Genomic DNA, 26,876 nt, shown 5'->3' on the forward strand with positions numbered 1-26,876 from the left:
ATATTTAGCTGGAGTACGGGTTTTTGTGGTACGAAACGGTGGTCTCGTGGGCGCTCTTGGCCAGCGCGTATGGGTTGTTCTTGTCCCTGCGCGGCTGCTGCGGAACAAAGCTCTGCTGTGGCTGGCTAGGCGGCTGCTTAGACGGCTGGTTAGACGGCTCCGGGTACGGTCTGGCGTACTGCTGCGGATAGAAGCCCTGCGGATTCATGTTCGGCGACTGCGGATAGTACTGTTGGGAGTGGTTCAGCGGCGGCGGCGGTCTGCGGCGCGGAGACGACATATTGGCCGCTGGCGCCTGCGGAGCGGCGTAGCCGTTCGCGTGTCCGTTCGCATAGCCGGCAGCCTGAGGCGGGGCAGGTCGCGGAGCAGAGTGGTAGTCGTACATGGAAGGGCCCTGAGGGTTGTACGGAGACTGCAGCTTCTGGCCCGGTACAGGCTGCAGCTGGGGGTTCTGATACCCGCCGTACGCCACCTGCTGCGAAACTATGTTGTTTGGAGGAGCTCGCTGGAAATGGGGTTTCTGCTGCGCCGGTCTGTACTCTATAGAGCCGGACGAGCCGGATCTTTGTGGGTCGTAGTATGGCTGGGACGGTCTTTGTGGCGGGTTCTGCAGCTCTACTGCCGGAGCATGAGAGTTCCCGCTATCTGTGTCCTGTCTAAATGCTCTCTGTCTCGGCATTTCAAGAACCTTCGAGTCCTGCGGCTCAGGAGGCGGCTGGTACGCAAAGCTGGGCTGGATGGCTTCTTGGTACGACTTGTTGAACGCTGTGAACGGCGAGACGACTCGTTCCTGAGAAAGAACTCTTTTCTCGGAGCGCTCGCCAGAGTCCGTCGACGACGCTAGCGAAGATGTGCTGCCAAACCGCGGGTTCGGCTGGCCATATGGCGCGTGCGGCCTCATGGTTGGGGTGGTATCAGGGCCTGGCGACGGAGACGACTTGACTATAGCTGGGGTTCTGGTCCTTGGATTGATGATTTGGATGTCGTAGTCATCGTCCTCGTCTTCGTCCCCGTCCGATTCCTCCTTAGGATACAGGTCCTCAATTGCGTCTTCGTTCACGTCCAAGTTGGCCAGCGAGTCGTTCAGCTGGTCGTAGTCAGGCAGCTGGGCGTACTTGGAGTAAATCTTTGCCAGGCCACCCGGTGACGACTGTTTTTTCTGTGGTTCTCTGGCTGGCTGGAGCTCAGGGGTCAGTATTTGCTCTTCACGCTGTCTAAATCGCAGCTCAGAATACAATGAGCCACTGTCCTCGTTGTCTTTCACGTCCACAACGTTCTGAGATGGTGTCTTTTCCTCCGCCTTTGGAGTCTCTCTAGCCAGACCCGACAGATGTTTTTCTTTGTCAAATCCAAACTGCGGTTTTGGCGTCATCGTAGGAGACTGCGGGTTCGAGAAAGACCGCACTTTGCCAGCAGCAAGGTCTCTCGAGAACTCCAGCATCCCCACAGCTCCAGCTGTACCCTCGACCGAGCCGCAGCCGTCGTAGCCCTTGGCCACCTTCGGCCTCAAGATGTCCTTCACACCCTGCTGCCATTGGTACGACGTCCAGGAGCTCGTCGTGGCGCTGGCTGTGAGCTGCATCAGATCGTCCACCTCAAGGTAGTGCACCTTGGGCAGCACCGGCAGCGCAAACAGCAGCGACTTCGGGTCGAGCTTATCGGCATTTAGGCCTTTTGGTCGTCCATACAGATGGAAAGCGTCCAGTAGCGGGATCAGGAACCGGATCAGCGTGTCGTAGCCCGGCACCGACGAGTGCTGGTCGGGCATCAGAAAGATGGAGCAGTCCTTAGTGCCTTCAGACTTGGAAAATACAATAGAGCCGTCCAGCTTGATCATTGTGCTGTGGTCGATGACGGCGTAATTCTGCGGATACACGGCATAGATGGAATTGGCATCGGTGATGGTGGCCATGGCCAGCTTTTTGCCCTTCTTCTCCGACTCGTAGAAGACGACGCGGCCAGGCACAAACCTCTTTTTACTTTTTTTCGCTGGAGGCTCGATCACCGTGAAGCACCGCTTCCAGGGCATCCCGGCGCCGAATCTGACGCTCGTCCACTCCTCGTGGTCGAACTTTGTCTCTGCCAGAATGACCTTGATGTCCGACAGAAGCGACCCGCGCGCGCTCAGCAGCGCTCCCGTGTACGCCTCTTGCAACAGGCGGTATTCGGCCGCCGCGAGTCGAAAGGCCGCGTGCCAGCGTCGGAACTGCTCGGTGGACGAGATCTGGATCAGGTACCTATTTTTCAGCGTAGTCGACACGATGATGACGTTGTTCAGGTTGCCCCCCGACGAGGGCAGCTGGTCGATCGCCTTAAATGTGGCGTCAGTGAAATTTATGTACGATGGCTTGCTAGCCGAGTCGACCGACGGCACTTGCTCCATCTCCTCCACTCTGTAAACTGCCAGCTGGTTGCCTGTGAGCACACCGTACACCTCCTCCCATTTGCGCTCGGCAGGCTGGCCCTCCGAATCCAAATCCTTCAAAATCATAAATACTCCCTCGTGATATCTGCGATGGGCCTGCGCAGAGAGCAGAGTGGCGATGGGCGACAGGGCCGGGCTCAGCTCGCCCCTGGACTCCGCCGTCTCCACGCGCTTGGGGAGCGAGGACTTTTCCTTGGGCGGCGACATCGCCTCTTTGCGAGAAAAGGTCCGAAGCTTGTTCATGAGAATAAAAAGGGTGTTTATATTTTCGACGATAAAAAAAATCACCACGACGACGCGACGTCCGTCGGTACAGAATTTAAAGAGGCGCAATAAGCCAAGAGTTGGACGCGCGGGCGCAACGACCGCACCCGTGTCTTGGCCAAATCCTCCCGGGTATCTTGTGTATCGAGTGTATAGACAGAGTATGCTGTGTGCTGGCTGTCCAGCATGACGAAATGGCTGCTACCCTTGTGCGGCTGGGTGGCGCGCAAATTTCAGCAGCTGCGTGTTTTTCAACGGCGCACTGCCGGGTGGTGTCTGTGGCTCTGTGGCCGCGGCGTCTCTGGCCTTGAGATTGAACGATTTCAAAAACACGGGAGAGTATTCTGCCGCCGCCCCGGCCCTGTCCACGATCGCGTACGTGCTCTTGCGCACCATGCCCTTGAACGCGGCAATCGGCGTGCTGATCCATTGCGTCTCTAGCGGGCCAAACCGCACCACCTGGGGCGAGTCCACTACGGTATGTTCTGAGCTGTACATTGAAAGTTTCGAGATCGACGAGTCTGTGCTGCTGACCGTCGATGTCCGCGAAATAGCCAGTATGGGAGCCGTGTAGCTGTGTATTTGTGTATTTTGTTTTCTCCGCTTGCGGAGCAGATTCCACAAGTAGAGGCCGGTGATGGCTGCTGCAACGATAGCAAGGGGCAGCACCAGCCCGAGTGTGAGCGAGATCTGTGATCGTTTTGCCTGTGTCTGTTTCTGGAGGCCGATCCCAGCTATAGAGCTGGAGAACAGCGTGTACGTAGCCACGACGGTCGTTGTGATGGTGGTGATGTCGTCGTCGGCGACAAGACTGTAGTCTGCTATCTCGAAGGCCATGGCGGAAAAATAGTGCGCATTTTCTTATATACCCCCGGTGTGTCTGGCAATTGTCTGAGACAGATGTGATACATCGACCTGACATTCAGTCCTTGGTCCAGGCTGAGAACGTTTTTGCGTTCTAGAACCGCTGGGAGGTTCTAGCTCCAATCAGTTCGTGCAAGACGGCAGCCGCATAACAAATTGGTGAATATAGTAATCAGGGTATTCAGTAAATCTGCCGATATAATTGTGCATTATTGAATATTTTATTTATTTGTGCATATTGAATTTATACTTATGATTACCGTTATTGGATCTCTCAATTACGACCTCGTGACATTCTCCCGGCGCTGTCCACGCGCAGGTGAGACGCTGCAGGGTGAGCAGCTCGAGGAACATCTTGGTGGGAAAGGACTGAACGAGGCGATTGCCACCGCAAGACTGTCTGTTACCAAGGGCCATGTTCGCATGTGGGGCAACGTCGGCGACGACGAGCACGGGAAAAAGATGGTGGCCGCTTTGAAGGAGGCCAGGGTGGACACTGGACTGGTTTCTGTGCTGCCTGGCGTCAGCTCGGGCAGTGCAACCATCATTGTGGAGACCGAGTCTGGAGAGAACAGAATTATCATTATTCCTGGGGCCAACGGAGAACTGAAGCCGAACGACGAGCAACTGGCGGCGAATTTTAAGGACTCGCAGCCAGGTGACTTTGTTGTGCTGCAGAACGAGTTTCCCGGTGTTCGCAAGGTGATTGAGTGGCTGCACGCCAATAAGCCTGACGTTTCCGTGGTGTACAATCCGTCGCCGGTGCGGGACGATTTGCTGGACCCCGAGCTGCTCAACAAGGTTGCGTACTTGGTGGTGAACGAGGGAGAGGCTGAGCAGATCACGGGCCGTTCTGGCGGCGAGAAAGACCTGCTTGCTGCGCTGCACCAACTGCTGCCGCGTCCGACGCTAATCATCACGCTGGGGGCCCGCGGGTGCATTTTCCAGAGTGGTGAGACCGTCGAGAGCGTGGCAGGTGTCAAGGTTCGCAACGTGGTAGACACAACCGGCGCAGGCGACACGTTTCTGGGAGCCGTAGTGTCGCAGCTGTACTTTGGCGCAGACCTGGCCCGGGCGGTCGAGTTTGCGACGGCGGCCGCGTCGGTGGTGATCCAGCGCAAAGGCGCCGCAGAGAGCATCCCGGAGTACTCTAGAATAGCATTACGGAACTGAATACGACTAATTAGACGGATATTAAGACTTCTCCTCGGTGAGCATGTCCTCGGGCAGGTCCAGCTTGAGCGACCGCAGCGACGGCAGCTGGACGGTGGACTTCGAGTTGAGCGAGCTGCTCATCAGCGACGAGACCGTGGGCAGCGGGCTGTTGAGATTGACTCCGGACGGGATCGAGCTCAGCGACGCGGACGGATACAGCTTGGGCGACACAGACGGCGTCTGGAGCGGCGTGCCGTCCGGCGTCGCCTGGCGCTGGTGCAAGGATGGCGCCTGCGGCATGCTGCTGAGGCCCAGCAAGTGCAATGCTGCCGAGGAGTCCTTGCTGGCGATCATGGTGGCCGTTGGCGACGTTGGAATGGCCGGGGAGTTTGGCCTGGATTTCTTGAACTGCGGCTGCGGGAGCCTGTGATCGGCCGACGAGAGGTCTGTGCTGGAGAAGGAGCGGGCCAGGCTGGACAGGTTGCTGGACGACGCGGAGTTGTTGTAGACTGTGGCGGAGCCGGAGCCTGAGGAGTGCAGCTGGGGCAGCGAGCCGGTGGACGGTGTTCTGAGCGGCGTGAGGCGCAGCGTCGAGAGCGAATTGAGCGGCGGCGGCCGTGCGTGCGCACCGCTGGGCACAGACGGCTGCTGCTGCTGCGGCTGTGGCTGCGGCTGCTGGTGGTTGTTCTGGAAGTACTCGCTGAGCGAGGGTAGCGACTTGACGTACTGGAGCTCTGATGGGCCCGATACAAGCGCCGCAGCCGCCAGTTGGGCCTGGTGGGCCTGCTGTTTCTGCTGCTGGAGGTTCTGAAGCTCCTGCGAGGCGGCCGTGGCCAGCACGTTGATGTCAAGCAGCGACTTGGCGGTCTGCAGCTGCGGTTTCTGCGGCAGGGGCTGCTCCAGCACGGACTCGTCCTTTTTCTGTTTCGCAGCCGGCTTCGACTCGGTCACCAAGGCTTGTTTCGGGATCCGCGACGTGGAACTCGATTTTTTCATGTATGCAGGTCTCGAGCTCTGATTGATGGCGTCGGTGAGCTCCCAGTCTGGGTTATGTGCGTTTTTCCTGCGCGAGTTGGGGTTGGTGTGTATTCTGGAGTGTCTTGTGAGCTCGTCGGACCTCGAAAACCTCTTGAAACAGCCGGGGAAGTTGCACTGGTGCGGCTTTTCGCCGGTGTGGGTTCTGATGTGTCTGGTCTGGTGCTCGAGCCGGTGGAACGCCTTGTCGCACATCGGACATTTGTACGGTCGCGGCAGGTCGCTGGGGGGAACTTTCTTCTTGAGGTTTGCGTTGGCACTGGGGTTCTGTGTTGCCGGAGTCACGGCAGAGCCGTTCGGACTGGCCCTGTCGGTGTCTGGACGGGGCTCCGCAGAAGCCTCTCTTTTTATTTTGGCGTCGCCCACGCGGTCGGGGGTCGCCACCGAACTGACGCTTGTTGCCATTCTAAAAGTAGTTTGAGACTCGGGAGGAATTTTGGAAGACATGTAGATAAATTTTTTTCACCCAGGGAATATGGGGTAATGGGGAAACGGCCTAGCGGCCTGGTGTCAAGGATGGCGCTAAAACTACGCGGCGGTGGCGGGCAAAGAGGGGCTGTCTACGCTGTAGCTACGTGCCTGTGCCGCCTGGAGTGTTTTGCTACAAATCATTGTGTCCCCGCATTTCTCTTTAGTCTAACGGTTTAATCCGTCCAATTGTGGGGCACATCCAGACACCGGAAAATTTTTAGGCCAGCCAGCCTCCGTTATTTTTTTTTCCTTTCTTTTCCCTTAAGGCAGAATCGGAAATTTAAGGGCAAAGGAAAGGCAAAGGAAAAAAAAAGTTTCTGTTACCCGGCTTGGGAAAGCTGTTGTCCGCATTCTTCAAGATTCTCACCGGCCCATTACACCCCGTAACAAATCATCCAGCCCAAAGCAAAATATACTCTTCTCTACGGCCGCCTATTGGCTGCTTCGTGGACTTCGAATCGGAGTCCCCAGTGCACCCCACATACGTCCTCGCCAAAAAACGTGTGGATGCTCTGCGCCAGGGCCTCCGCGCAAAGTCCGATTTTGCGCACCCCAACATCCCATGTATAAATTTTAGAAACCACCGTGGGAGTTTTTTCGTAGCAACGTATACTTTTGTTCTCTTTCCGAAAATGTCCCAAGATATCCAAACAAAAGCCATTAATACAATCAGAGTCCTGGCTGCCGACATCGTCGCCAAGGCCAACTCCGGGCACCCTGGTGCCCCAATGGGAATGGCCCCAGCCGCCCACGCCGTCTACACTCAGATGAAATTCAACCCAAAGAACCCACACTGGATCAACAGAGATAGATTTGTCCTTTCGAACGGTCACGCATGTGCTCTCTTGTACACATTGCTGCACCTGTTCGGCTATGACCTCACCATGGACGACCTCAAGTCGTTCAGACAGATCAACTCTAAGACTCCGGGCCACCCTGAAGTGGGCATTCCAGGTGTCGAGGTCACAACCGGTCCGCTTGGTCAGGGTATCTCCAATGCTGTTGGTTTGGCCATCGCTCAGGCTAACTTTGCTGCCACCTACAACAAGCCAGGCTACACTCTCTCCGACAACTACACCTACTGTTTCTTTGGTGACGGATGTATGATGGAGGGTGTTGCCTCCGAGGCCATGTCTCTCGCCGGCCACCTGCAATTGGGCAACCTGATCGCTTTCTACGATGACAACAAGATCTCCATCGACGGAAGCACTGAGGTTGCTTTCACCGAGGACGTTTGCGGAAGACTCGAGAAGTACGGATGGGACATCTTCGAGGTCCCTGACGCTGATACCGACGTTGCCGCCATTTCCGAGGCCATTGCCAAGGCCAAGAAGACCAACAAGCCTTCTTGTATCAGAATCAGAACCACGATTGGTTACGGTTCGCTCAACGCTGGCTCCCACTCCGTCCACGGTGCTCCTCTCAAGAAAGACGACATTATTCAATTGAAGGAGAAATGGGGCTTCGACCCAGAAAAGTCATTTGTTGTTCCACAAGAGGTTTACGACTACTACCACAAGATTTCTGAGGCCGGTGCTGCTGCCGAGGCCGAGTGGAACAAGCTCTTTGAGGCCTACCAGAAGGAGTTCCCTAAGGAGGGTGCAGAGCTTGCCAGAAGACTCAGGGGCGAGCTTCCAGAAGGCTGGCAAAACGTCCTCCCAACTTACCAGCCAGGCGACGCTGCTGTTGCTTCCAGAAAGCTTTCTGAGGTTTGCTTGGGTAAGTTGCAAGCTGTTCTTCCAGAATTGGTTGGTGGTTCTGCCGATTTGACCCCATCCAACTTGACCAGATGGTCTGGTGCCATTGACTTCCAACCTGAGTCCACTGGTCTGGGTGACTACTCCGGTAAGTACCTCAGATTCGGTGTGAGAGAACACGGTATGGGCGCCATCATCAACGGTATTTCTGCTTACGGTGCCAACTACAAGTCTTTCGGTGCTACTTTCCTCAACTTTGTGTCGTACGCCTCTGGTGCCCTGAGATTGTCTGCTCTCTCGCACCACCCAGTCATCTGGGTTGCCACCCACGACTCTATTGGTCTTGGTGAGGACGGACCAACCCACCAGCCTATTGAGACCCTTGCTCACTTCAGAGCCATTCCAAACCTGATGGTCTGGAGACCAGCTGACGGTAACGAGACCTCTGCTGCTTACATCAAGGCCATCTCGAGCACCAAGACTCCATCTGTGCTGGCTCTTTCTAGACAAAACTTGCCTCAACTGCCTGGCTCTTCTATTGAGAAGGCCTTGAAGGGTGGTTACACTGTTCACGAGGTTGACAACGCCAAGCTGATTTTGGTTGCTACCGGTTCCGAGGTTTCTCTGTCCATCGATGCTGCCAAGCTGCTTACTGAGAAGGGTATCCCAACTGCTGTTGTTTCCATCCCAGACTTCTTCACTTTCGACCAGCAGCCAGCCGACTACAAGCTGTCTGTGTTGCCAGACGGTGTTCCAATCTTGTCTGTCGAGGTGATGGCCACCTCTGGATGGGCCAAGTACGCCCACGCCCAATTCGGCCTCAACAGATTTGGTGCCTCCGGCAAGACTGCCGACGTGTACAAGTTCTTCGACTTCACCCCAGAGGGTGTTGCCAAGAGAGGTGAGCAGACCTACGAATTCTTCAAGGGTAAGAACCTGATTTCTCCATTGCACACTCCTTTCTAAATATATTCTCTACAGATGAGGGATAATCAACTCCAGACATTTTTAAATGGGTCTTCGGACGTGTAGTTGAACTGAGGCTGCACCGACTGCACCGGCTGCACCGGCTGCGTGAAAGGCTGCGAGTGAAACGGCTGTTGGGTCTGCGACTGGCTTTGCGGCGACGGTTTCGAGTAGAGACTTAAAATCGATTTCTTGAGATCCGGTCTGTTGTTCTGGGCCGTTTGCGGCTGTGGAGGCCGCGAAGGCGCCGACCCAAACAGGTCGGACGAAAATAAGTCTTGCGGTGCTGTTGCGGTCGAAGCTGGAGTCGGCTTGGCTGTGGAAGTGCTGACAGGCGTGCTAAGACCGTCCAGCAAAGAAGGAGTGGACTCGGTCTGTTGTAAAAGCTGTGCTGGAGACTCGCGCTGCTCCGTCGTTTTTTTGGCAGCAGCCAGAGCGCCTGGTTCTTTGTCGCTCTTCCATTTCTTCATCTCGTACTTGGTGCGAATAAAATTCTCAATCTTGCTCTCGTCAGGCACGTAATTGTCTGGCAGCTTGTCCTCCCAAAACAAATTGGCCCGCTCGTTCCCCCACATTACCATGCTCTTGACCTGCTCGTCGGTCCACGAGTCTAAATCAACGGATTTCACCCGCGAGATGTGCGTCCCCATGCTTCTGTGTATGCCTGAACACCTAATACAAACAAAAATGCCCAAATTCCACGACGCCCAGCGCGGGTTCTTGGAGATCTTGCAGTCGGCACAGTTTTTGTTCGCAGGTTCTCTCAGCAAAGTCTTGAGAATTTGCTGGTTTCTCTCGTTATGTTTTCTCTGTGCGGACATATAGCTGTGTACAAGTTTTTTTCTTCGTTATCGGTATTTTTCATACTATACATAACAACACCTCACACCGCCATCGTCTAGTACACGATCCGCGATCGCATGTCGCTTATGCGGCGATCGATGTCCCGCGGCAACCTATCCATCTTGGTTGCTATGCGGATCCGTTTCTCGGGGCCGAGACGATAGTACTCCTCGATCAGGTCTCCGTCAATGCTGTTTTTCGGCGGGTTGTAGTAGCCTTTAAATTTCAGATACTCGCGATCTGTCAAAGACGTAAACTCGTGTATGATCAGCCTCTGCAACTCTTTGAAGAAGTTGATTTCGGACAAGCTCTTCATCGGATACAGACACCCCATCTGTCCTTGTAGACAGCCGTAAATGATCGACTCAGCGCCTCCAATGGTGAGCGAGCCTTTCTGGAAAAACGTCGGCATGTCTCCAACGTAGTAGTTCACAGGATTGTCCAGCTTTGTCCTGCGCATCTTCACCAAAAATCCGTGGTTGTCCTCGTCGCTCATCTCCGAAATCTGCTCGGGACACCGCAGAACCGAAATGTTGCCGAACTTGTCGCCAACCACGACTGTGTCGTAGTCGAGTAGCAAGGTGCGGGTCACGTGCCGCTGCATGGTGTCATCGATGAAGTCGACAAACGAGTTTTCCAAGGGCTTGTAGACTGTGTATCGAACACTATCGCGCACGTCGCTAACGATGACCCGGAATCCTTGCGTTTTGAGGTCGACAATCTCATAACACTCGAGTCTGGTGCTGGACCGTTTCACCAGCTGTTTCTGGCCGATGTCGTACAAGATGAGCTCGTTCTTGGCCCCGACCAGCAACTTTCCCTGGAAGGCTGTAAGAGCCAGCGAGAGATGTTCTGTTTTTGTCGTTTGGAAAAGCTCCAGAGTGCCATTCGAGGAGATGCGATAAAGATGGATGTACGCTCCGTCATTGCGAGGCGGGCTGAGTTGCTGGTTCTTGGCTGAAGAAACGGCCAAAAACGGCTCCCCCGGGCGGCTCTCAAAGTTCACCCAGCACGCCCTGAACGCAGTTTCGTCTCCCAGATCGATCGTCTGCACCACTGATTTGTCTGCCACCACGACCGTCTGAATACAGCTGGCCCACGCACCGGGCGCTCTTGGATAGCCGAATTGCTGATACTCCTCGATGCGCTCCTCTTCGATGTCGCGCTTGGTGTCAATGTCGCCCTCCAGAACATACATCATGCCGTTTTTGTCGGTGCAGTCGCACATGTATTTAGGAGTGTTTCTGAGCGCAATGCTCTCGATAATGGTGTCGTTCTCCAACTGGTCGATGGTCATAATCGTCAAACTGTTGCCATAGACAGCCAGCACTCCGTTCTCTGGAATGTCTTCGCTTCTGAATGAGCATGCGTGCTGAAACACCGGTTTCGTCAACGGTGTGATTTTGAATTCAGAAGGACGAGTATACCCCAAATAAGTACGGGCTGAGAAAATGCAGACTGCATTCTGGCCCACGGCCTCGATCTTGGACAGCTGCACAGGGCGTGGACCCGTATATTTGTTTCGCGGATTCGACAGCTCGCCCGTTTGCGGGTCCATCTGCAACCGCGCATACACACCGCTCTCCATGCCGATGTGGACGTACAGAAGCGAGGTAGCCAGCTCGGGCTCGTCTTCGTCGTCTTCTCCAGCGTCTTTGTTGAGCACAATGGCCGTGTCTTTCATATAGAATGCCATTAGAGAAGAAGCTGCCGAGCTCAAAATCTCCTCGCCGACAATCTCGAGAGTGGACTCCGGGTCCGTAGAAAAAACCGTCAGCGTTTTATCCTGACATGCAACCAGCAAATACGGAAACCTGGCAGTACCCGCTTGCACCTCTCCCAAGGTGAGCGCTGTGATTTGGGCAGCGAGCTCTTTGTGCTCGTTGTACTCTATTAATTTGTCCAAATCATCTAGCTCGAAGTACACGATCTCGCGGTTTGATAATGCGATAGCAAGCTGTGAATTGGTTGCAGAGCAGTGCAGAACGCGGATTCCAGCAGGTGGGGCCCAGTCGATGGTTTTCTGGGGCGTTTCGTCGACGTAGAACACCTGTCTCACGCCGTTTGGATGCACCTGGACAAGCGCAGTACTACCAACCTGAAAAACGCCCAGCGTGTTTGTATCGAGCACCAGGCCACTATTTTCCACTTCCTCAACATCCTCGCCAATACGCAAAACCAAAGTCCCGTCCACGAATGAGAGAACGATGTACTTGTCGTACTCGTCGTCTCTGTTGAGCTTCGAAACAAACACCTTTTGCACCACCGACGGCAGCTCTTGGGTGACAACCTCGCTAAATGGCAGCTCGTGGTTCAGCACCTTGAGTGCCGAGCGGGGCCCCGTGCCGCAAAGAGAGTATATCACAGGCAAACTGGTGGTCTCATTGGAATTGTATAATTTTGCGTCGATCAGCGGGTTGATGTTCTCCACTATATTCACAAGATTCAAATTTTCGAGCGGCCGTGGTTCAAACAGAGTTGTCTCGTCGCTTAAAACAGCAACTTCATCCGGATAATCTTGAGAGCTGAATTTTCTCTGGTTTTCGTCTCCCAGCTTGTCGAACTGATAGAGATATTGGTCGCCAGATTCGCAATTAGCGTAAAGGAATCCGGCTCTAAAAATCAACAGCGACGTGCACACAGGCATAGTATCAAAATACTGTATTTCCATCGAGTTCACCATTCCGGCCTCCCCTCGAGACTCGTCACTGTCCTGGACAACGTAGTCAAGAGTAATTTTGAACAGGTCACCAAGCTCGCTCTGTAAGAGTGCAAAAAAGCTGTTTTTCAGCGTGTGCACAACTCCACAGACAATTCGCGAACGTGTCTTGTCCCCGGATCGTCTTGGAATAGGAATTGTGTGCGTCATTTTGGACAGACATTTATATTGGATTATTCCCTCCGAGCATAGCAGCACCCCTGAAGGACCCTGGGTGCCTCCAGGAAGAGGAAGCAGAAAGTTTGAGGAAAAACTGGCCTCCTCACTATACTTTTTCACCACGTGGTTGAGCCCAATGTCGAGCTCATAGTAGCATAAGGTCTTGTGCATCTTTTTATCGAGTTTTTCCTCGAAATCCGAGTAATCGCACTCCAAGGCAGCAAATTGCGGATTCTCAAACCCAACATCCATTCCACAGACGCCAAATGTTAAGACCTTGGACTTATTCGCTTCCAATGGAGACGAAACTTGGAGTCTACTTCTGTGATCTGAAGTGAACTTGTAGACAAACTTGTTTTTCTCGATGGCGCTAATCATGGCAGCTCTGCTGCGTCCATCCACAGCAATGTACTCTCCAGGAGAAATTCTTCGCAAACCCGTCTTGAAATACGGTTCGTTAGATACGCTTTCGAATCGTCCTTTCTCATTATTCATCTCTAATACAGTCAAATTTCCGCTGTCCGAGGTGATAATCAGCAAATCTTTATCTGACCCACTGCTCTTCAGAGCCTCTATCGATCTAATATGACTGAAAGTGTTCTGTGCCACCACTTTGTAGAAGTCACCATTATTTCTATTCAATTTCCACAGCTCAAGAGTCGTGGCCGTAGCCCTCACAACCTCCTGTTGTCTTCTATTGCCGGTAAAATTGCCTATGCAGCACTTAACAGCCGTGACTGAGGGCCGAATAGTCAGGTTGTACAGGAACAAGTCTGGATTGAGAGACATGTTCAAGCAGGAATATATGATTTATTTGAATATTTTTTTTATCGACGCGACGATAACGACGCGCCCCGTCTATAATATTTTCTTGATTTTGTAAACAAACCGAAACAAAAGATCATCTCCAGATCATGACGGACGTCGCTAAAAGTACCACCCCAGGGGCTCGATCATATTTGAAATCAGTACACGAGATCTCTGAGCCAGAGCAAATTGAGCTTGCTATCCGCAAATGCTTCCAGGAGTCCCAGCTGTCCGTGTCCTCTCATGGGAAGCAGATCGCTATTCTCAAAGCCCTCCAGCTGAAATGTCGTGAACAGAAGCTGCAGCCGCAATTTAATGAGCTATTTTGCAAGCTGGTTAACAAAGTTCTTCCGATAAAACGTAATGAGCCGGTTGGTGACCGTATAGTCAAATTCATCTCGTCATTTGTGAGCTCGATCAACCCTGAATCAGAGGACGACAATGCCAACGTGGACAAGCAGGACGAGAGAATGTACAACAAGTTCATAGACAGACTTGCTCGTCACTTGTTAAATGGCCTGGAAGCTAATAATAAGAATGTTCGGTACAGAGCCTGTCATATCCTCTCACATTTGATGAACAATATGACCTCGATTGACACTGATTTGTACGAAGCCCTGAGCGAGGGGCTGCTTGCCAGGATATATGACAAGGAACCACACATCCGAATCAAGGCCATAACAACTCTGGCAAGCTTCCAGGAGCCAGATGGAAGCCAGGAGCTGAGCAACGCAGCAATGAAAATCCGTTATGTGATGCAAAATGACACAAATCCAGAAGTGAGGCGAGCATGTTTGCGCCAAATCGAAAAAACCAAACATACTGAGCCGTACATATTCGAGAGGGCAAGGGACACAAACTCAGTCAACAGAAGGTTGCTGTACTCTAAAGTGCTGCCTGACTTCAAAGATTTCAGACGCATAGACTACAAGGCTCGGGAGCAGTTGCTCAAGTGGGGTCTCAAAGATCGAGAAGAGTCCGTCAAGAAGGCTGCAATCAAGTGGCTCACTGAAAATTGGATGCAAACTTTAAACAACGACGTGATGGAGCTGCTAGAACGTCTAAAGGTTACCAAAAGTGATATCGCGGAAACCGCTGTCCGTGTTTTCCTTGATAATCGGCAGGATATTGTGGCCAAGATAACCTTTGACGAGCAAATTATGCGCACATTGACACCAGAAACTTCTCTCTTGCTAAGGGTTTATTATCAGCATTGCAATGATACGAACAAGATCACGCAGATTGAAAAATACTTTCCGGAAGCTGCTCAGTTCGCCGATATATTGAATGGCTATTTTGCAAAGCGAAAAGAAATCCTGATTGTTTTAAGTCAACAAAAGCCATTACTAGAGGCAGAGAGCTCAGTTGACATGACAGAGCTCGACGAGCTGGACTTCGTCCTGCGACAATTGCTAATTGTGGCTTCCGAATATGACTATAGTGATGAGTTCGGACGAAGCAGAATGCTGAACACCCTAAGAGCCGTGCTCACGAGTGATCATTTGTCAGACAACTTGATTGAGGTCCTGATGCTTTGTATACATAAACTGTCCATCAGCGAGCGCGATTTCACACAAATGATTGTGGAAATTATTAATGACCTTAAAGACTCGGCTTACGAAAAACAGAACACGCTAGAGGAAGGCATCGCGGGAGAAAGCTCCCGAGTGGAGGACGATCTTGATGCTAACGACGACGAAGACGATGACGATGATGAGAATAGTTTCCATTCCGCAAGAGATCTGTCCAGATCATCGATTGCGAGCGCCAATAGATCGATGCAACAAGAATTGAAACAGGTCGCAGAGTTGAGTCCCGAAAACTTGATTGAATGTCTCTCCATTGCTCGCCGTATGCTTGAGCTTGTGAACAAGCCTTTGAAGGATAACATCACCTTAATGTCCATTCTCGATAGTTTGATTCGGCCTTCTATTCGTCGATCTGAAACCGAAATCAGAAAACTGGGTCTAATTTGTTTAGGCCTCTGCTGCATTCTTGACAAAGAATTGGCTGCTGACAGCATTTTCATTTGCGCCATTTTTGTCACAAAAAGCAATGAGGAGTCGCTTGTTGTCACCGGTATCAAGGTTATTTCGGACTTGCTCGCGGTTCATGGAATATCTGTACTGGAGGTGGAAACTGCTAACAGGGTGGATGCCATTGCTATAGCGCGGCTCTTCTACCGTACGCTGAGAGACACCAACCACAAAGAGGCGCAGGCCACTTCAGGGGAGGCCCTGTACAAGCTGTTTTTGTGCGGAGTTATCACTGATGATGAATTGTTCGAAACCACACTGCTTTCCTATTTCAACCCTGCAATCAACGACAATGAGCAGCTGAAACAGTGTTTTTCGTTCTGTATACCTGTCTATGCTTTCTCTCATGAATCGCATCAGGAGAGAATTGCTCGCGTCACTTGCGACACGTTATTCAGACTATTCAGTGGGTGGGACGAGATGACAGAAGCCGATGGTGCTTCCTCGATAACACCGCAATCCATTGTTCAGCAACTGATGTACTGGACTGATCCTTATCGAGTTGTTAACAAAGCTCCAGGTGAAGCAGCCAGTAGCTCGGTCCAGGTCGAGGTTGGGCTTCAACTCTTGTCTTTGCTGGAAAAATTAGAATACTCTGGGGTTACCAAGCCGTTTTTCAAGGCTATAATGACCTCGCTTCCGCGGCTCACATTTACGGAACAATGCGATGTCGCGAAGCTGGAACAACTATACACTTCAATGGAGCAATTGGAAGGCGTGTTGGAAAAGCCTTTGAAGGACCAGCCTTCCAGGAATGCATACAGCAGGTTTAAGGAATATGTACTTGAATGTCTGGAAAAAGCCGGTGGACAAACTGAGAAGCACGATGAGCTAAAGGGGGAGCAGGGAGAGAAAAATGAGGTAAAGGACAAAGAGGAAGAAGAACTTGAGGAGCCTGCTTTTGAATTACCAGCTGTTTCTGAGAAAGAGCTATCTGATGAGCCGGCTTTTGAACCGGTCACAAATTCCGCTTCTGACCAGGAGCACCCTGAACCGCACCAAGTATCTGCATCTCTTGAAACGCAGAAAGGAGCAGAGAAGAAATCTTCGAAGAAACCCAGATCGAGAAATTCAGCCAAGAAAACCAAAAAATTTAAGGCTGCATCCCTTCCAGATGAGGAGACAGAGCCTAAAAAGATAGCTAGCGACTCGAAAATCAAAAAACCTGAGCACAAGAAGCGTGTGAAGAGTGAGGATGGAGGACTGATAGGCAAGAAGGTCAAGGGGGAATCGAGCAGGAAAAAACAATCGAAGAAAAAGAAAAGAAGCCACTCGTTCTCGGATTCAGAAGATGAAAAGCCAGCAGCTACATTCCCACTAAAAGAAGAAAACGAGGATGAAGTGGGGGATACGTCGGCAATTGTTCTCGTTTCGGATGATGATTGAGTAAATTGCAGCACCACGCAAAATTTTTCGATCCCGATTGTCTCGGAGTGCGTTGATGCGGCAAAAAAAAAATAATGCAATTAATTAAACAGGATTTAATATAAATAACCGAACACGACATATTTTCTTACCCCAATAAAAATCATGCTCTCTTTTCAAGCAGCGAATGCCATCACTTATTTAACCTACGGGTTTATGTTAGTGACTGGAGTTGCGATTGCACTTTACCATAATGACAAAAAGACATTCTTGTCCTCTAATGGTACAAGGACGGGTCTTCCGTTGGCGTTGAACTTCATTGCAAGCGGTTAGTATACTAGCAGCTAAAGTTTAACATTTCCAATCAAAATATCACATCTTCAAACTATTCTATTCCACAATATTGATATACGGGTGCTTGTGTAATACCAGGCTGAGAACATACCGTCAAACTCGAACAAGTTAATACTTGCGTGAGGATTATTTGATATTGATGGAATTTGTTAAATAGGAGCGAACAATTGTTCCTAGTACTAACTTTTTTAGCGATGGGATGTGGAATCTTGACCACCTATACTCAGATTGCCAACATTGCCGGTATTCACGGTCTCTTGGTGTACACCATTTCTGGAGCCATTCCTATTTTCTTGTTTTCTCTGTTCGGTCCTATGATCAGAAGACGGTGTCCTGAAGGGTTCGTGCTTACCGAATGGGTATTCCAAAGGTTTGGACCAGTGACTGCTCTGTATCTGTCGGCATTCACCATTTTCACCATGTTTCTTTTCATGTTGTCTGAACTGACAGCTATCGAGTACGCCATCGAGGCATTAACTGGTCTTGATGCCACACCGGCCATGGTGGTTGAGTGTGTGGTCACTACGATATACACCTTCTTGGGAGGTTTCCATGTGTCTTTTATCACGGATGCCTTCCAGGCCGCTTTTGTCCTGGTTTTGTTGGTCATTGGTGTTGTCGGCTATGCCACCAGTATCCACATCGACATGGACCTCAAGCATGCTACAGAAGACCAACTATTGCATGCAAACAAGCTGGGATGGATGCTTCTGTATATTCTTCCAGTTGCCATCATCACCAATGACTGTTTCCTCTCTGGATTCTGGCTTAGAACTTTCGCAGCCAAGACAGATAAGGATCTGTACATCGGTGCTTCCATTGCCGCAGTTGTTGCGGGTATTGTTTGTACGCTTGTTGGTCTTCCAGGCATCCTCGCTGTGTGGACTGGAGACATGAAAGTGTACGATGAGAATGGAAGCAACGCTTTCTTCATCCTTGTCTCCAAGATGGACAACTGGGTCATTGGTGTAATTCTTATTTTCTCGATTGGCATTTCCACTGCGACATTCGACTCTTTGCAGAGTGCCACCACTTCCTCGATTTCAAATGATTTTTTCAGAAACAAAGTCAATATCATGTGGGTGAGATTCATCGTCATTCTCGTCATGGTGCCTTCGATTGTGGTGGCAGTGAAAGCTGCTGCAAATGTTCTTCAGATCTATCTGATTGCCGATCTAGTTTCTGCGTCGGTGATCCCAATCATCTTCCTCGGTCTTTCCAAGAGGTTTGACTTTTTGCGCGGGCTCGATGTGATGGTTGGTGGTCTAGGAGCTTTGGTTGCAGTTTTCATCTATGGTACAATCTACTACGGCAACGCCAAAGAAGGTGCACGTCTGCTTTTAATTTGGAACGGTATCTACTCTGACAAAGATTGGGGTGCTTTCGGTGCTTTTGTGATTGCTCCTATTGGTGGCTGTCTTATTGGATTTGCTTGTGCTGCCATTCGGATATCCGTCTTGAAAATTAAGGACAAAATCACAGGTATCGACCGTTTGCCAGAAGTAGAGGTCCAGCAAGAGCTGTTGGAAGACGACGAAAGTCTCAAAAAAAGCAAGCTCAAGGCTTTAGCCGTCGGCCTTGTGTAAAAGAACAATCACGTTCTAGTATTAATATTATACGACATATAATTTGTTGTGAAATAGACACAAAATTTATTATTTCAAGAAAAATAAAATTTAAATTGATATATGCCTTACTATTCTCTAGGCCTGGAGGGCTCGGCCAACAAATTGGGCGTCGGCGTGATTGAACACCCTCTTGAGAAAATCGCCGCTTATAATCAGGCCAATGTGCTTTCTAATGTGCGAGATACTTATGTGACGCCTCCGGGAGAAGGCTTTCTTCCTAGAGACACTGCTCGACACCATCGAAATTGGGTGGTCAGACTAATCAAGCAGGCGTTGAAGGAGGCAAATATACGTCCTGATCAGCTGGACTGTATTTGTTTCACGCAGGGGCCAGGAATGGGTGCTCCTTTACAGAGCGTTGTGATAGCTGCGAGAACGATTGCTCAGATGTGGGACTTGCCTCTTGTGGGAGTGAATCATTGTATTGGACACATAGAGATGGGCAGAGAAATTACTGGAGCTACGAATCCAGTTGTGCTGTATGTGAGTGGGGGAAATACTCAAGTTATTGCTTATTCTCGGCAACGGTACAGGATCTTTGGAGAAACGCTGGACATTGCTGTTGGAAACTGTTTGGATCGGTTTGCAAGAACGCTGCGAATCCCAAATGCCCCGTCTCCTGGATACAACATTGAGCAGCTGGCGAAAAAAGGCCGTCATCTGGTCGAGCTCCCATACACCGTGAAAGGCATGGATCTCAGCATGAGTGGGATCTTGGAGTACGTTGATAGTCTCGCGCACGATCTTTTTCAAGGAAAGAAGAATAAACAACTGATTCGTGCCGACGGCAGCAAAGTGACGGTTGAAGATCTGTGTTTTTCGCTTCAGGAATGCATTTTTGCGATGCTGGTAGAGATCACAGAGAGAGCCATGGCCCATGTTGGTTCGCGCGAGGTGCTGATAGTTGGTGGAGTTGGGTGCAACGAGAGGTTGCAGGAGATGATGGGTCTAATGGCCAAGGATAGAAACGGTAGCATATATGCTACAGATGAACGCTTCTGCATTGACAACGGGATCATGATTGCCCACGCCGGGCTTCTTGCTTACAGAACAGGCACAAGAACTACACTGGAGCAGAGCGTTTGCACACAGAGGTTTAGAACGGACGAGGTTTTCGTGAGCTGGCGAGAAGATTAAATAATATTTAAAGCACGATAATATTTTACTATTTTGATCTTTGGTGTTTATTTATGAGTGTTTTGGAAACCAATTTACGACGCATAAACGAGATAAACCAGTCCATACAAACGCTCTACTACCGTGCTGGAGGGATCTTCAGCAACTCCCTGCTGGAATCACTCGATACTACGCAGCAGATACGCGACATCCAGGAAGATGAGCTCATCTTGCTCAGGGGTCAATCGCTAGCACAGTTGGACGTGGACGAGGGCAGCGTACCACAATTGGCTGCCGTGAAAAGCTCTTTGGAGCAGATCAAAGACGATTCAAACGAGGATGCGATGGTGCGGCTCAGTCTGATGTACCAACGACTACTGCAGTACGCATCTATCTACAAAATCGAGGAGTCGCAAAGAAACGCGATCCAGGAAAACCTTAACGACGCAACAAGCGCTGTGGCCGCATTAAATGAGTACAGAACTGCGCTGGAGGCCATGCAAGACGAACTTGTGATATGGAATCATTTAGGCGTCCAGGGAGGAGTCCAGGGCGAAATGGTGGTGGCTGTCGCGGATGAGGAGGGCGAGGATGTCGCTAGACTGATTGAAAAGGAGGAAGCAGAGCTGGCGGCTTTGTCGGAAGACAGAAGCTAAATGCTGTGCCAAATGTATTATACCCTGGTTTGTCGTTTCCTTGCGAAAAAAGTGCGTAAAGTCTAAAATATTTTAAATATTCTCACTTGTACCTTCCATGTCGGATCAGATCAAGTCTTTGACGACGACGGCGTCGGTTTTGGTGAGCAAGGACCAGGCAGGCTTGCTCAACAACAAGACGTACAAGGACGCATTGTCCACTTTTGGGGGCCTCAAGAGCCAGAAACTTGTGAAAAGACATGCTGAGAACGCAAGGACCAGTGTTTCTCTTGTAAGGAGGTCCAAGACTACGCGAAACGACGGGCTAGAGATAGTAAGCGACCAGCTGCTGGCAGAGATCCCCACACAGGACGAAGAAGACACCGTGTTCTCCTTATACCAGGGATTCAGTGCTATCTTGCCAGACCTGGAGCAAGCAGTTGCGCCCTCGAAACGACTCTCCGCGGGACTGAACGCTGATACCATTAAGTCGACAACGAACGTAGCTCAGTTGCACCAGTACAAGGACGACGTGAACTATAAGTTGGACCTGTTGGAGATCAGAAAAGGCATTGCCGAGAGCGACATCAAGGAGCTCGACGCCAAAATCGAGCAGCTATATCGTCTGCGCAAGAAAATGTTTGACCGTGTGGCAGAGTACGAGAAAGAGGAGTCGGATCTGGAGAAACTGCTCCGGATAGTGGAGAAAAGCCTCGAGAACAAAGGCGCCCAGACGACGGAAGGGGCCGTTCCAGAGCCGGCCCCTGTTCGTAGACATGCCTCGACGCTGAACCAGTATTACAGTCCAGGGAGCGAGATAGTGCGATTAGAGGCCCACGATGACGCAGTGACCTGCTTTGCATTCGACGCTCCATTTGGCACTCTTGTGTCTGCCTCGCTAGACAACACCGTCAAAGTCTGGGATCTGAATAGAAACGAGTGCATTGGAAGACTAGAGGGCCATCTGTCGAGCGTGGAGTGCTTGGCGATGGAAAAAGATCTTGTTCTGACGGGATCGCTGGATGCGTCTTTGCGACTCTGGGATTACACCAAGGTAGGCGAGGAAGAGCCGCTGTTGCATACTTTTGAGCGACACATGGACGAGATCACGGCCGTGAGCATGTCGGGGTCGACCATTGTGTCGGGATCGGCCGACAAAACCATAAGACACTGGGACGTGGCTACCGGCCAGTGCATTCAGACAATCGACGTGATGTGGGCGGCTTCAAGAAGCTGGAAGCAGGCCCCAGCTAAGATGGGGACCCCATATATTGGTGCGCTACAGTGCTTTGATGCCGCTCTAGCTTCCGGAACAGGCGATGGCGTTGTTCGTCTGTGGGATCTGCGTAGCGGAGAGATCATCCGCCAGCTTGTTGGTCACACGAGTGCCGTCACGTGCTTGCAATTTGATGAGCACAGCATTGTAACGGGGTCGCAGGACCGGTCTGTCCGGATATGGGACCTGAGAACAGGGGTGTTGATGGACTCGTTTGCATACAGTCACGAAATCCGGTCACTGCAGTTCGACGAGAAACGAGTGGCATGTGCTGCGGGCGAGGAGACAGTGAAGTTGTACGACCGGATTGACCAGGCTCACACGGACGTGGCCAAGGGCTCTGGGACAGTGACTTTCTGCCGCTACACAGACAGCTATCTGGTGGAAGGCCGGGACAACGGTAGCATAGGTGTGTGGAAGATATAATGTATATAGACGATCGACGCGACGCAGGTGAAGAAAAACCGTCGACGCGAAATATTTGTTCGAATATTTCTTTATTCGCCATTTTTTATTCATGTCCACTCCTACCATAGTTGTGCTGAAAGAGGGCACGGACACCTCGCAGGGCCGTGGCCAGATCATTTCGAATATCAACGCATGTGTGGCGATCCAGGAGACTTTGAAGGCCACGCTGGGTCCGTTGGGATCAGATATTTTGATTGTGAACAACGGACGTACGACGATTTCGAACGACGGAGCCACCATCCTCAAGCTCCTGGATGTGGTCCATCCCGCTGCTAAGATTTTGGTGGATATTTCTCGGTCGCAGGATGCAGAAGTCGGAGACGGAACCACCTCTGTGGCCTTGTTGGCGGCAGAGTTTCTGAAGGAGAGTAAGCAGTTCATTGAAGAGGGTATGCCTTCGCATGTGATCATCAAAGCTTTCCGTAAAGCCTGCGATCTTGCATGTGAGAAAATCAGGGAGCTGCAGGTGGAATTGGCCACCGATCATAGTGACGCGGAGATGAGACAACTCCTGGAAAGATGTGCTCAAACAGCCATGTCCTCTAAAATCATCCAAAACAACAAGGAGCTTTTCACCAAAATGGCTGTTGATGCTGTGCTGGTGCTGGATAGAGACGATCTAGACGAAGACTTGATTGGAATCAAGAAAGTTGCGGGCGGATCGATGGACGAGTCCAGATTGATTCACGGTGTCGCTTTCAAGAAGGCCTTTTCGTATGCCGGATTCGAGCAGCAGCCAAAGAAGTTCAGCAACCCCAAGATCCTGTCCTTGAATGTGGAACTGGAATTGAAGGCAGAAAAAGATAATGCAGAGGTCAGGATCGACAAGGTGGCAGACTACCAGGAAATCGTGGATGCCGAGTGGAAAATTATTTTGAACAAACTGGACGCGATTGTGGCTACCGGAGCCAACATCGTGCTCTCGAAACTGCCTATCGGCGACTTAGCGACCCAATATTTCGCTGATAGAGGCATATTCTGTGCCGGAAGAATTCCTGCCCAGGACATGGAAAGAGTGGTTCATGCCGTCGGAGGGTCGATCCAGACGACGGTTTCAGATATCAAGCCAGAGCATCTGGGCTCTTGTGAAAGATTTGAGGAAGTCCAGATTGGCGGAGAAAGATACAACATTTTTGAAGGCTGTCCAATTGCCAAGACCTGTACCATAATTCTGAGAGGAGGAGCCGACCAGGTGATTGCCGAGGTTGAGCGTTCTTTGCACGACGCCATTATGATTGTGAAGAGGGCTCTAAAACACAATGCCGTGGTGGCTGGAGGAGGAGCCATAGAGATGGAGCTATCCAAGCACCTGAGAAACTACTCTAGACAGATTGCTGGAAAACAGCAGCTTATCATCGCGGCCTATGCTAAGGCTCTGGAAGTAATTCCTAGACAGCTATGTGAGAACGCAGGTCTTGACGGAACTGATCTTCTAAACAACCTTAGAGCACAGCACTCCAAGGGAGAGGTGTGGTACGGACTGGACTTCGAGAGCGAGACCATCAGTAATAATTTCGAGAAATTTGTTTGGGAGCCAGCTTTGGTGAAGATGAATGCATTGCAGAGCGCTACAGAGGCTGCTGTTCTGGTGCTGAGCGTGGACGAGACGATCAAAAATGAGCCTAATGAGCCTCAGCCTCAACAGCCTATGGGCAGAGGAAGAGGAATACCCAGATAAGCTAAGTAGAGATAAAAAAATGGTTCATTAAATTAGAGTTGCATATATCGTCACGGGCGCCCTTCTTTGAGAAAATATATCAGGTCCATCTCGACGTTGTCGTCTGTAGAGGTCGTTTTTCCGCTGGTGACGCTGCCTTTGCGAAAGTCCGGTTCTTTGTGCGCATCCTTATGTTCATCAGAGTGGTTTGACTCGGTCAACGAGCCTATGTGCGAAAACGCGCGCCAGCTGAACTTGGAGCTGCGTCGTGTCGAAGGATTTGCCGTTGCTTGAGAGCTTTTCGGGACGGAGGAGTTTAGGAAATCCGCCATGCTGACCGTATTATTGTGCGAGTTTTCTTTGGGGTCCACGATCGAGCTAGATCTGGAGTCGGAGGCGTGCATGTCGAGCTCTGAGCCGTGGTGTTCTACGTTCGGCCTGGAAGTCTTATTAGCGTTTCGTATCGTGGTACTGCCGAGCCTATAACCCGGAAGAAACGAGAGTTTGCGTCGGAGCCAGCAGTAGTTATGTTCAGCATAGGGGTCCACTTTGCTGGCTCGAAGGTCCCAAGGGTGCTCCCTAAACAGGAACACCAATGTGTCGATGGTACAGTTGAATGCCTGGAAGAAGGAGGAGATGCAGAACACCCATAAATGGTAGTATGCTCGACGACCCCGTTGCAGCTGGTAGCACTGGGCCACAAACGGCCACAGCCAGAGCAGGATATAGGAAACGGGATAGATGAAGACCACCTTCATCTGTCGCATGATCTGTAGTTGTCGTATTCGGAGTCTTTCCATTGCTTCTTCGTGCAGCAATTGCTGGATATCCAATCCCACTTCGTGTCTTGATCGGTCTTGGTTCGGCGACTGTGGAGACTGCGGAGGGCGATAATCCGCGAGTTCCGGATCGTGGTGGCGGAGATTGTCCATGTTTTCGATGTCTGTGTCCGTGTTGAGGTCCTTCCCATGCAATTTGGCACTTATTTGCACGTCTGGGAAAACGAGCATCAGCAGCAACTGGCCGACTTTGTACATGACCGAGTCTTGCAGAACTTCAGAGACGAGTCCGCGCTTCTGACTGCTGACGAAATCCATTTTGCTGCTCACGGCCCTATATTGGCGCATCACGTAGAAATAGACCGAGACATAGATTGTGGCGATCAGGACGGCAATACAGTACCGGATGATCCAGGTCAGATACCAGACCGCAGAAAGCGGCTCCATGTAACTCCAGCTGACTTGGTCTACGTACCTCTGGTCTCCTGCGAACGTGAGTGAGCTGAGAATCACGGGAATGAGAAACGTCAAAGTGTAGACGTATTTTCGAACAGTATGAAGACCGCCTTCACCAGTTGAATGCTGGGAAACAGCAGGGCGGAAAATCAGAAGCGCGATGTGCACAGCAAAACAAACGATGATGAGGTCAGCGCCCTCGATGCTGAAACACGTTAGCCATCCTATGGCGTTGAGGAATTTGATGTTTTCCACGGACCCTTCAGAGGTGTTCTCGGATGTTGCTGGGTACACAAGCAACACAATGGCTTTGAGAAAGTCAAAGGCAATCAGTATGGCAATCAGGACGTGGCGGAACATACGTTTTCTAGGGTGTATCATCCCCAATGTGTAGAAGGCAACCAGTCCACAGACTATGGAGGTGGCCGAGGAGCTGATGGAGCATATTCGAATCAAATGTCGTTGGTCAGGCGTATAGGCTTCCTGTCCCACCTCTTCACGCTCGAAAAGGCTGGATAAATGTCCAGAGTCAGGGAGTAGTCTGGACAAGTCCATCAAGAGACGCAAAACAACTATTAGCCACAGAGTATTTTTTGTGCAAAAGTTTCGCCCCAAATATCACCAGCCACAGATCTATTTTTATTATTTAACGTACATTTGACCTTTGGTGGCAGCCTGTAACTTTGGACGTCTGCTGAAACAAAACTCATTGGACAGGCCAGTGGCGTAACCAAACACAAATGTCTCAGTGGTGTGGAAATAGAAAACCGTCCGGAACTGGTCCGGCGACTCAAAATAGCCAACGACTCCGACATACAGCCTCGGATTAAAATTGTCGTCCAGGGCACGCAGATCCACCTCCTGCGCTGCGTCGTAAACCGCCTCTGCCGCGAGATCGCATACCAGGCGTCCGTGGTGGCAGTTGGCAAGAATATGGCGGCATACAGACCGCGCAAGGTCCATCTGGATAATGTCTTCGCCGTTTCCTGAACATAGAACATTAACCAGGGCTCCATTTTTTTGTGCGGTGTAGCAGCCAGCGCCGACTATGCCCGAGCATCCAATTCGCCCGGGTTTTTTAAACAGACTGCCACCCGAGGAGACCCCCGTGGACGCTGTGTGCTTGTCAATCACCGAAACGCCGATGGTGTCTGTAATTATGGAGGACGCTATTTTTTTCTCGATCGAGTCTATTCGGTCAAGGTCGTTTCTGTACCTTTCGTAGAGTTGGCTCATGCGGTCGCTAATTTCGATATTATGGTCGGTCACCCCCACGAGGGTCACCGGGGGCGTGAGCCCAAGGTCGTTTTTTTTCTGTTGCGCAAAATACTGATATGCACATTCGGCAATGGGCCGTGCTGCCGTGTTAGCTAATAGCGACGATTGGTTGTGTTTATTAGCTATTCGGTCGTAGACAAAGATGCTTGAATCGGACTGGATCGTTCCATCCCGAGCAATTGAGGACGTCACTCCTGTGTTGGTCAGCGAACTGTCCTCTATAACTGAAGAAACGGCGATCAGTTGGCGAATCTGCGAGACAGCGTGGTCTGTTCCGTCCGACTGTAGAACTCTCGACTTCAGGGCCTTTTTGAACAATCGCTTGAATTTTTCGGGATCTTCTGCATGATTACCTGCGCCGAAATGGAGCAAGGTTAGTGTATTAGAGTGGGACATACCATGTCCAGATCAAAAAATATAAAT

The 26,876-nt window shown here is 51.0% G+C and overlaps 15 protein-coding genes across 15 annotated transcripts; 8 read left to right on the forward strand and 7 right to left on the reverse strand.

Annotated features, from left to right (window-relative positions):
- Positions 1–4: 4 nt before the first annotated feature.
- On the reverse strand, positions 5–2,668 carry HPODL_04400 (Protein SKG3; the record flags this gene model as incomplete). The annotated part of the gene is made up of 1 exon (XM_014079198.1): positions 5–2,668. The coding sequence occupies one exon, from the start codon at positions 2,666–2,668 to the stop codon at positions 5–7; it is 2,664 nt and encodes an 887-aa protein (XP_013934673.1).
- A 222-nt stretch (positions 2,669–2,890) lies between these two features.
- On the reverse strand, positions 2,891–3,526 carry HPODL_04401 (uncharacterized protein; the record flags this gene model as incomplete). Its single annotated transcript, XM_014079199.1, has 1 exon — positions 2,891–3,526. The coding sequence occupies one exon, from the start codon at positions 3,524–3,526 to the stop codon at positions 2,891–2,893; it is 636 nt and encodes a 211-aa protein (XP_013934674.1).
- Positions 3,527–3,805: 279 nt separating this feature from the next.
- Positions 3,806–4,726, forward strand: HPODL_04402 (ribokinase; the record flags this gene model as incomplete). The annotated part of the gene is made up of 1 exon (XM_014079200.1): positions 3,806–4,726. The coding sequence occupies one exon, from the start codon at positions 3,806–3,808 to the stop codon at positions 4,724–4,726; it is 921 nt and encodes a 306-aa protein (XP_013934675.1).
- Positions 4,727–4,747: 21 nt separating this feature from the next.
- HPODL_04403 (DNA-binding protein creA) lies at positions 4,748–6,190 on the reverse strand (the record flags this gene model as incomplete). Its single annotated transcript, XM_014079201.1, has 1 exon — positions 4,748–6,190. The coding sequence occupies one exon, from the start codon at positions 6,188–6,190 to the stop codon at positions 4,748–4,750; it is 1,443 nt and encodes a 480-aa protein (XP_013934676.1).
- Positions 6,191–6,846: 656 nt separating this feature from the next.
- On the forward strand, positions 6,847–8,877 carry HPODL_04404 (Transketolase; the record flags this gene model as incomplete). Its single annotated transcript, XM_014079202.1, has 1 exon — positions 6,847–8,877. The coding sequence occupies one exon, from the start codon at positions 6,847–6,849 to the stop codon at positions 8,875–8,877; it is 2,031 nt and encodes a 676-aa protein (XP_013934677.1).
- Positions 8,878–8,903: 26 nt separating this feature from the next.
- Positions 8,904–9,698, reverse strand: HPODL_04405 (ADP-ribosylation factor (ARF) GTPase activating protein (GAP) effector; the record flags this gene model as incomplete). Its single annotated transcript, XM_014079203.1, has 1 exon — positions 8,904–9,698. The coding sequence occupies one exon, from the start codon at positions 9,696–9,698 to the stop codon at positions 8,904–8,906; it is 795 nt and encodes a 264-aa protein (XP_013934678.1).
- Positions 9,699–9,775: 77 nt separating this feature from the next.
- On the reverse strand, positions 9,776–13,387 carry HPODL_04406 (Protein involved in pre-mRNA splicing; the record flags this gene model as incomplete). The annotated part of the gene is made up of 1 exon (XM_014079204.1): positions 9,776–13,387. The coding sequence occupies one exon, from the start codon at positions 13,385–13,387 to the stop codon at positions 9,776–9,778; it is 3,612 nt and encodes a 1,203-aa protein (XP_013934679.1).
- Positions 13,388–13,512: 125 nt separating this feature from the next.
- Positions 13,513–16,827, forward strand: HPODL_04407 (Condensin complex subunit 3; the record flags this gene model as incomplete). The annotated part of the gene is made up of 1 exon (XM_014079205.1): positions 13,513–16,827. One exon carries the CDS (start codon positions 13,513–13,515, stop codon positions 16,825–16,827), a length of 3,315 nt encoding a protein of 1,104 aa, XP_013934680.1.
- A 195-nt stretch (positions 16,828–17,022) lies between these two features.
- Positions 17,023–18,746, forward strand: HPODL_04408 (putative urea transporter; the record flags this gene model as incomplete). The annotated part of the gene is made up of 2 exons (XM_014079206.1): positions 17,023–17,134; positions 17,353–18,746. The coding sequence occupies 2 exons, from the start codon at positions 17,023–17,025 to the stop codon at positions 18,744–18,746; spliced, it is 1,506 nt and encodes a 501-aa protein (XP_013934681.1).
- Positions 18,747–18,848: 102 nt separating this feature from the next.
- HPODL_04409 (tRNA threonylcarbamoyladenosine biosynthesis protein KAE1) lies at positions 18,849–19,925 on the forward strand (the record flags this gene model as incomplete). Its single annotated transcript, XM_014079207.1, has 1 exon — positions 18,849–19,925. One exon carries the CDS (start codon positions 18,849–18,851, stop codon positions 19,923–19,925), a length of 1,077 nt encoding a protein of 358 aa, XP_013934682.1.
- A 53-nt stretch (positions 19,926–19,978) lies between these two features.
- Positions 19,979–20,560, forward strand: HPODL_05265 (uncharacterized protein; the record flags this gene model as incomplete). The annotated part of the gene is made up of 1 exon (XM_014079208.1): positions 19,979–20,560. The coding sequence occupies one exon, from the start codon at positions 19,979–19,981 to the stop codon at positions 20,558–20,560; it is 582 nt and encodes a 193-aa protein (XP_013934683.1).
- A 97-nt stretch (positions 20,561–20,657) lies between these two features.
- Positions 20,658–22,241, forward strand: HPODL_04410 (mitochondrial division protein 1; the record flags this gene model as incomplete). The annotated part of the gene is made up of 1 exon (XM_014079209.1): positions 20,658–22,241. The coding sequence occupies one exon, from the start codon at positions 20,658–20,660 to the stop codon at positions 22,239–22,241; it is 1,584 nt and encodes a 527-aa protein (XP_013934684.1).
- A 91-nt stretch (positions 22,242–22,332) lies between these two features.
- On the forward strand, positions 22,333–23,961 carry HPODL_04411 (T-complex protein 1 subunit eta; the record flags this gene model as incomplete). Its single annotated transcript, XM_014079210.1, has 1 exon — positions 22,333–23,961. The coding sequence occupies one exon, from the start codon at positions 22,333–22,335 to the stop codon at positions 23,959–23,961; it is 1,629 nt and encodes a 542-aa protein (XP_013934685.1).
- A 50-nt stretch (positions 23,962–24,011) lies between these two features.
- HPODL_04412 (putative membrane protein) lies at positions 24,012–25,535 on the reverse strand (the record flags this gene model as incomplete). The annotated part of the gene is made up of 1 exon (XM_014079211.1): positions 24,012–25,535. The coding sequence occupies one exon, from the start codon at positions 25,533–25,535 to the stop codon at positions 24,012–24,014; it is 1,524 nt and encodes a 507-aa protein (XP_013934686.1).
- A 282-nt stretch (positions 25,536–25,817) lies between these two features.
- Positions 25,818–26,849, reverse strand: HPODL_04413 (uncharacterized protein; the record flags this gene model as incomplete). The annotated part of the gene is made up of 1 exon (XM_014079212.1): positions 25,818–26,849. The coding sequence occupies one exon, from the start codon at positions 26,847–26,849 to the stop codon at positions 25,818–25,820; it is 1,032 nt and encodes a 343-aa protein (XP_013934687.1).
- Between the last annotated feature and the right edge of the window lie 27 nt (positions 26,850–26,876).

This window comes from Ogataea parapolymorpha, chromosome V (genome assembly GCF_000187245.1).
Source record: "Ogataea parapolymorpha DL-1 chromosome V, whole genome shotgun sequence".
NCBI classification, from domain to species: domain Eukaryota; kingdom Fungi; phylum Ascomycota; class Pichiomycetes; order Pichiales; family Pichiaceae; genus Ogataea; species Ogataea parapolymorpha.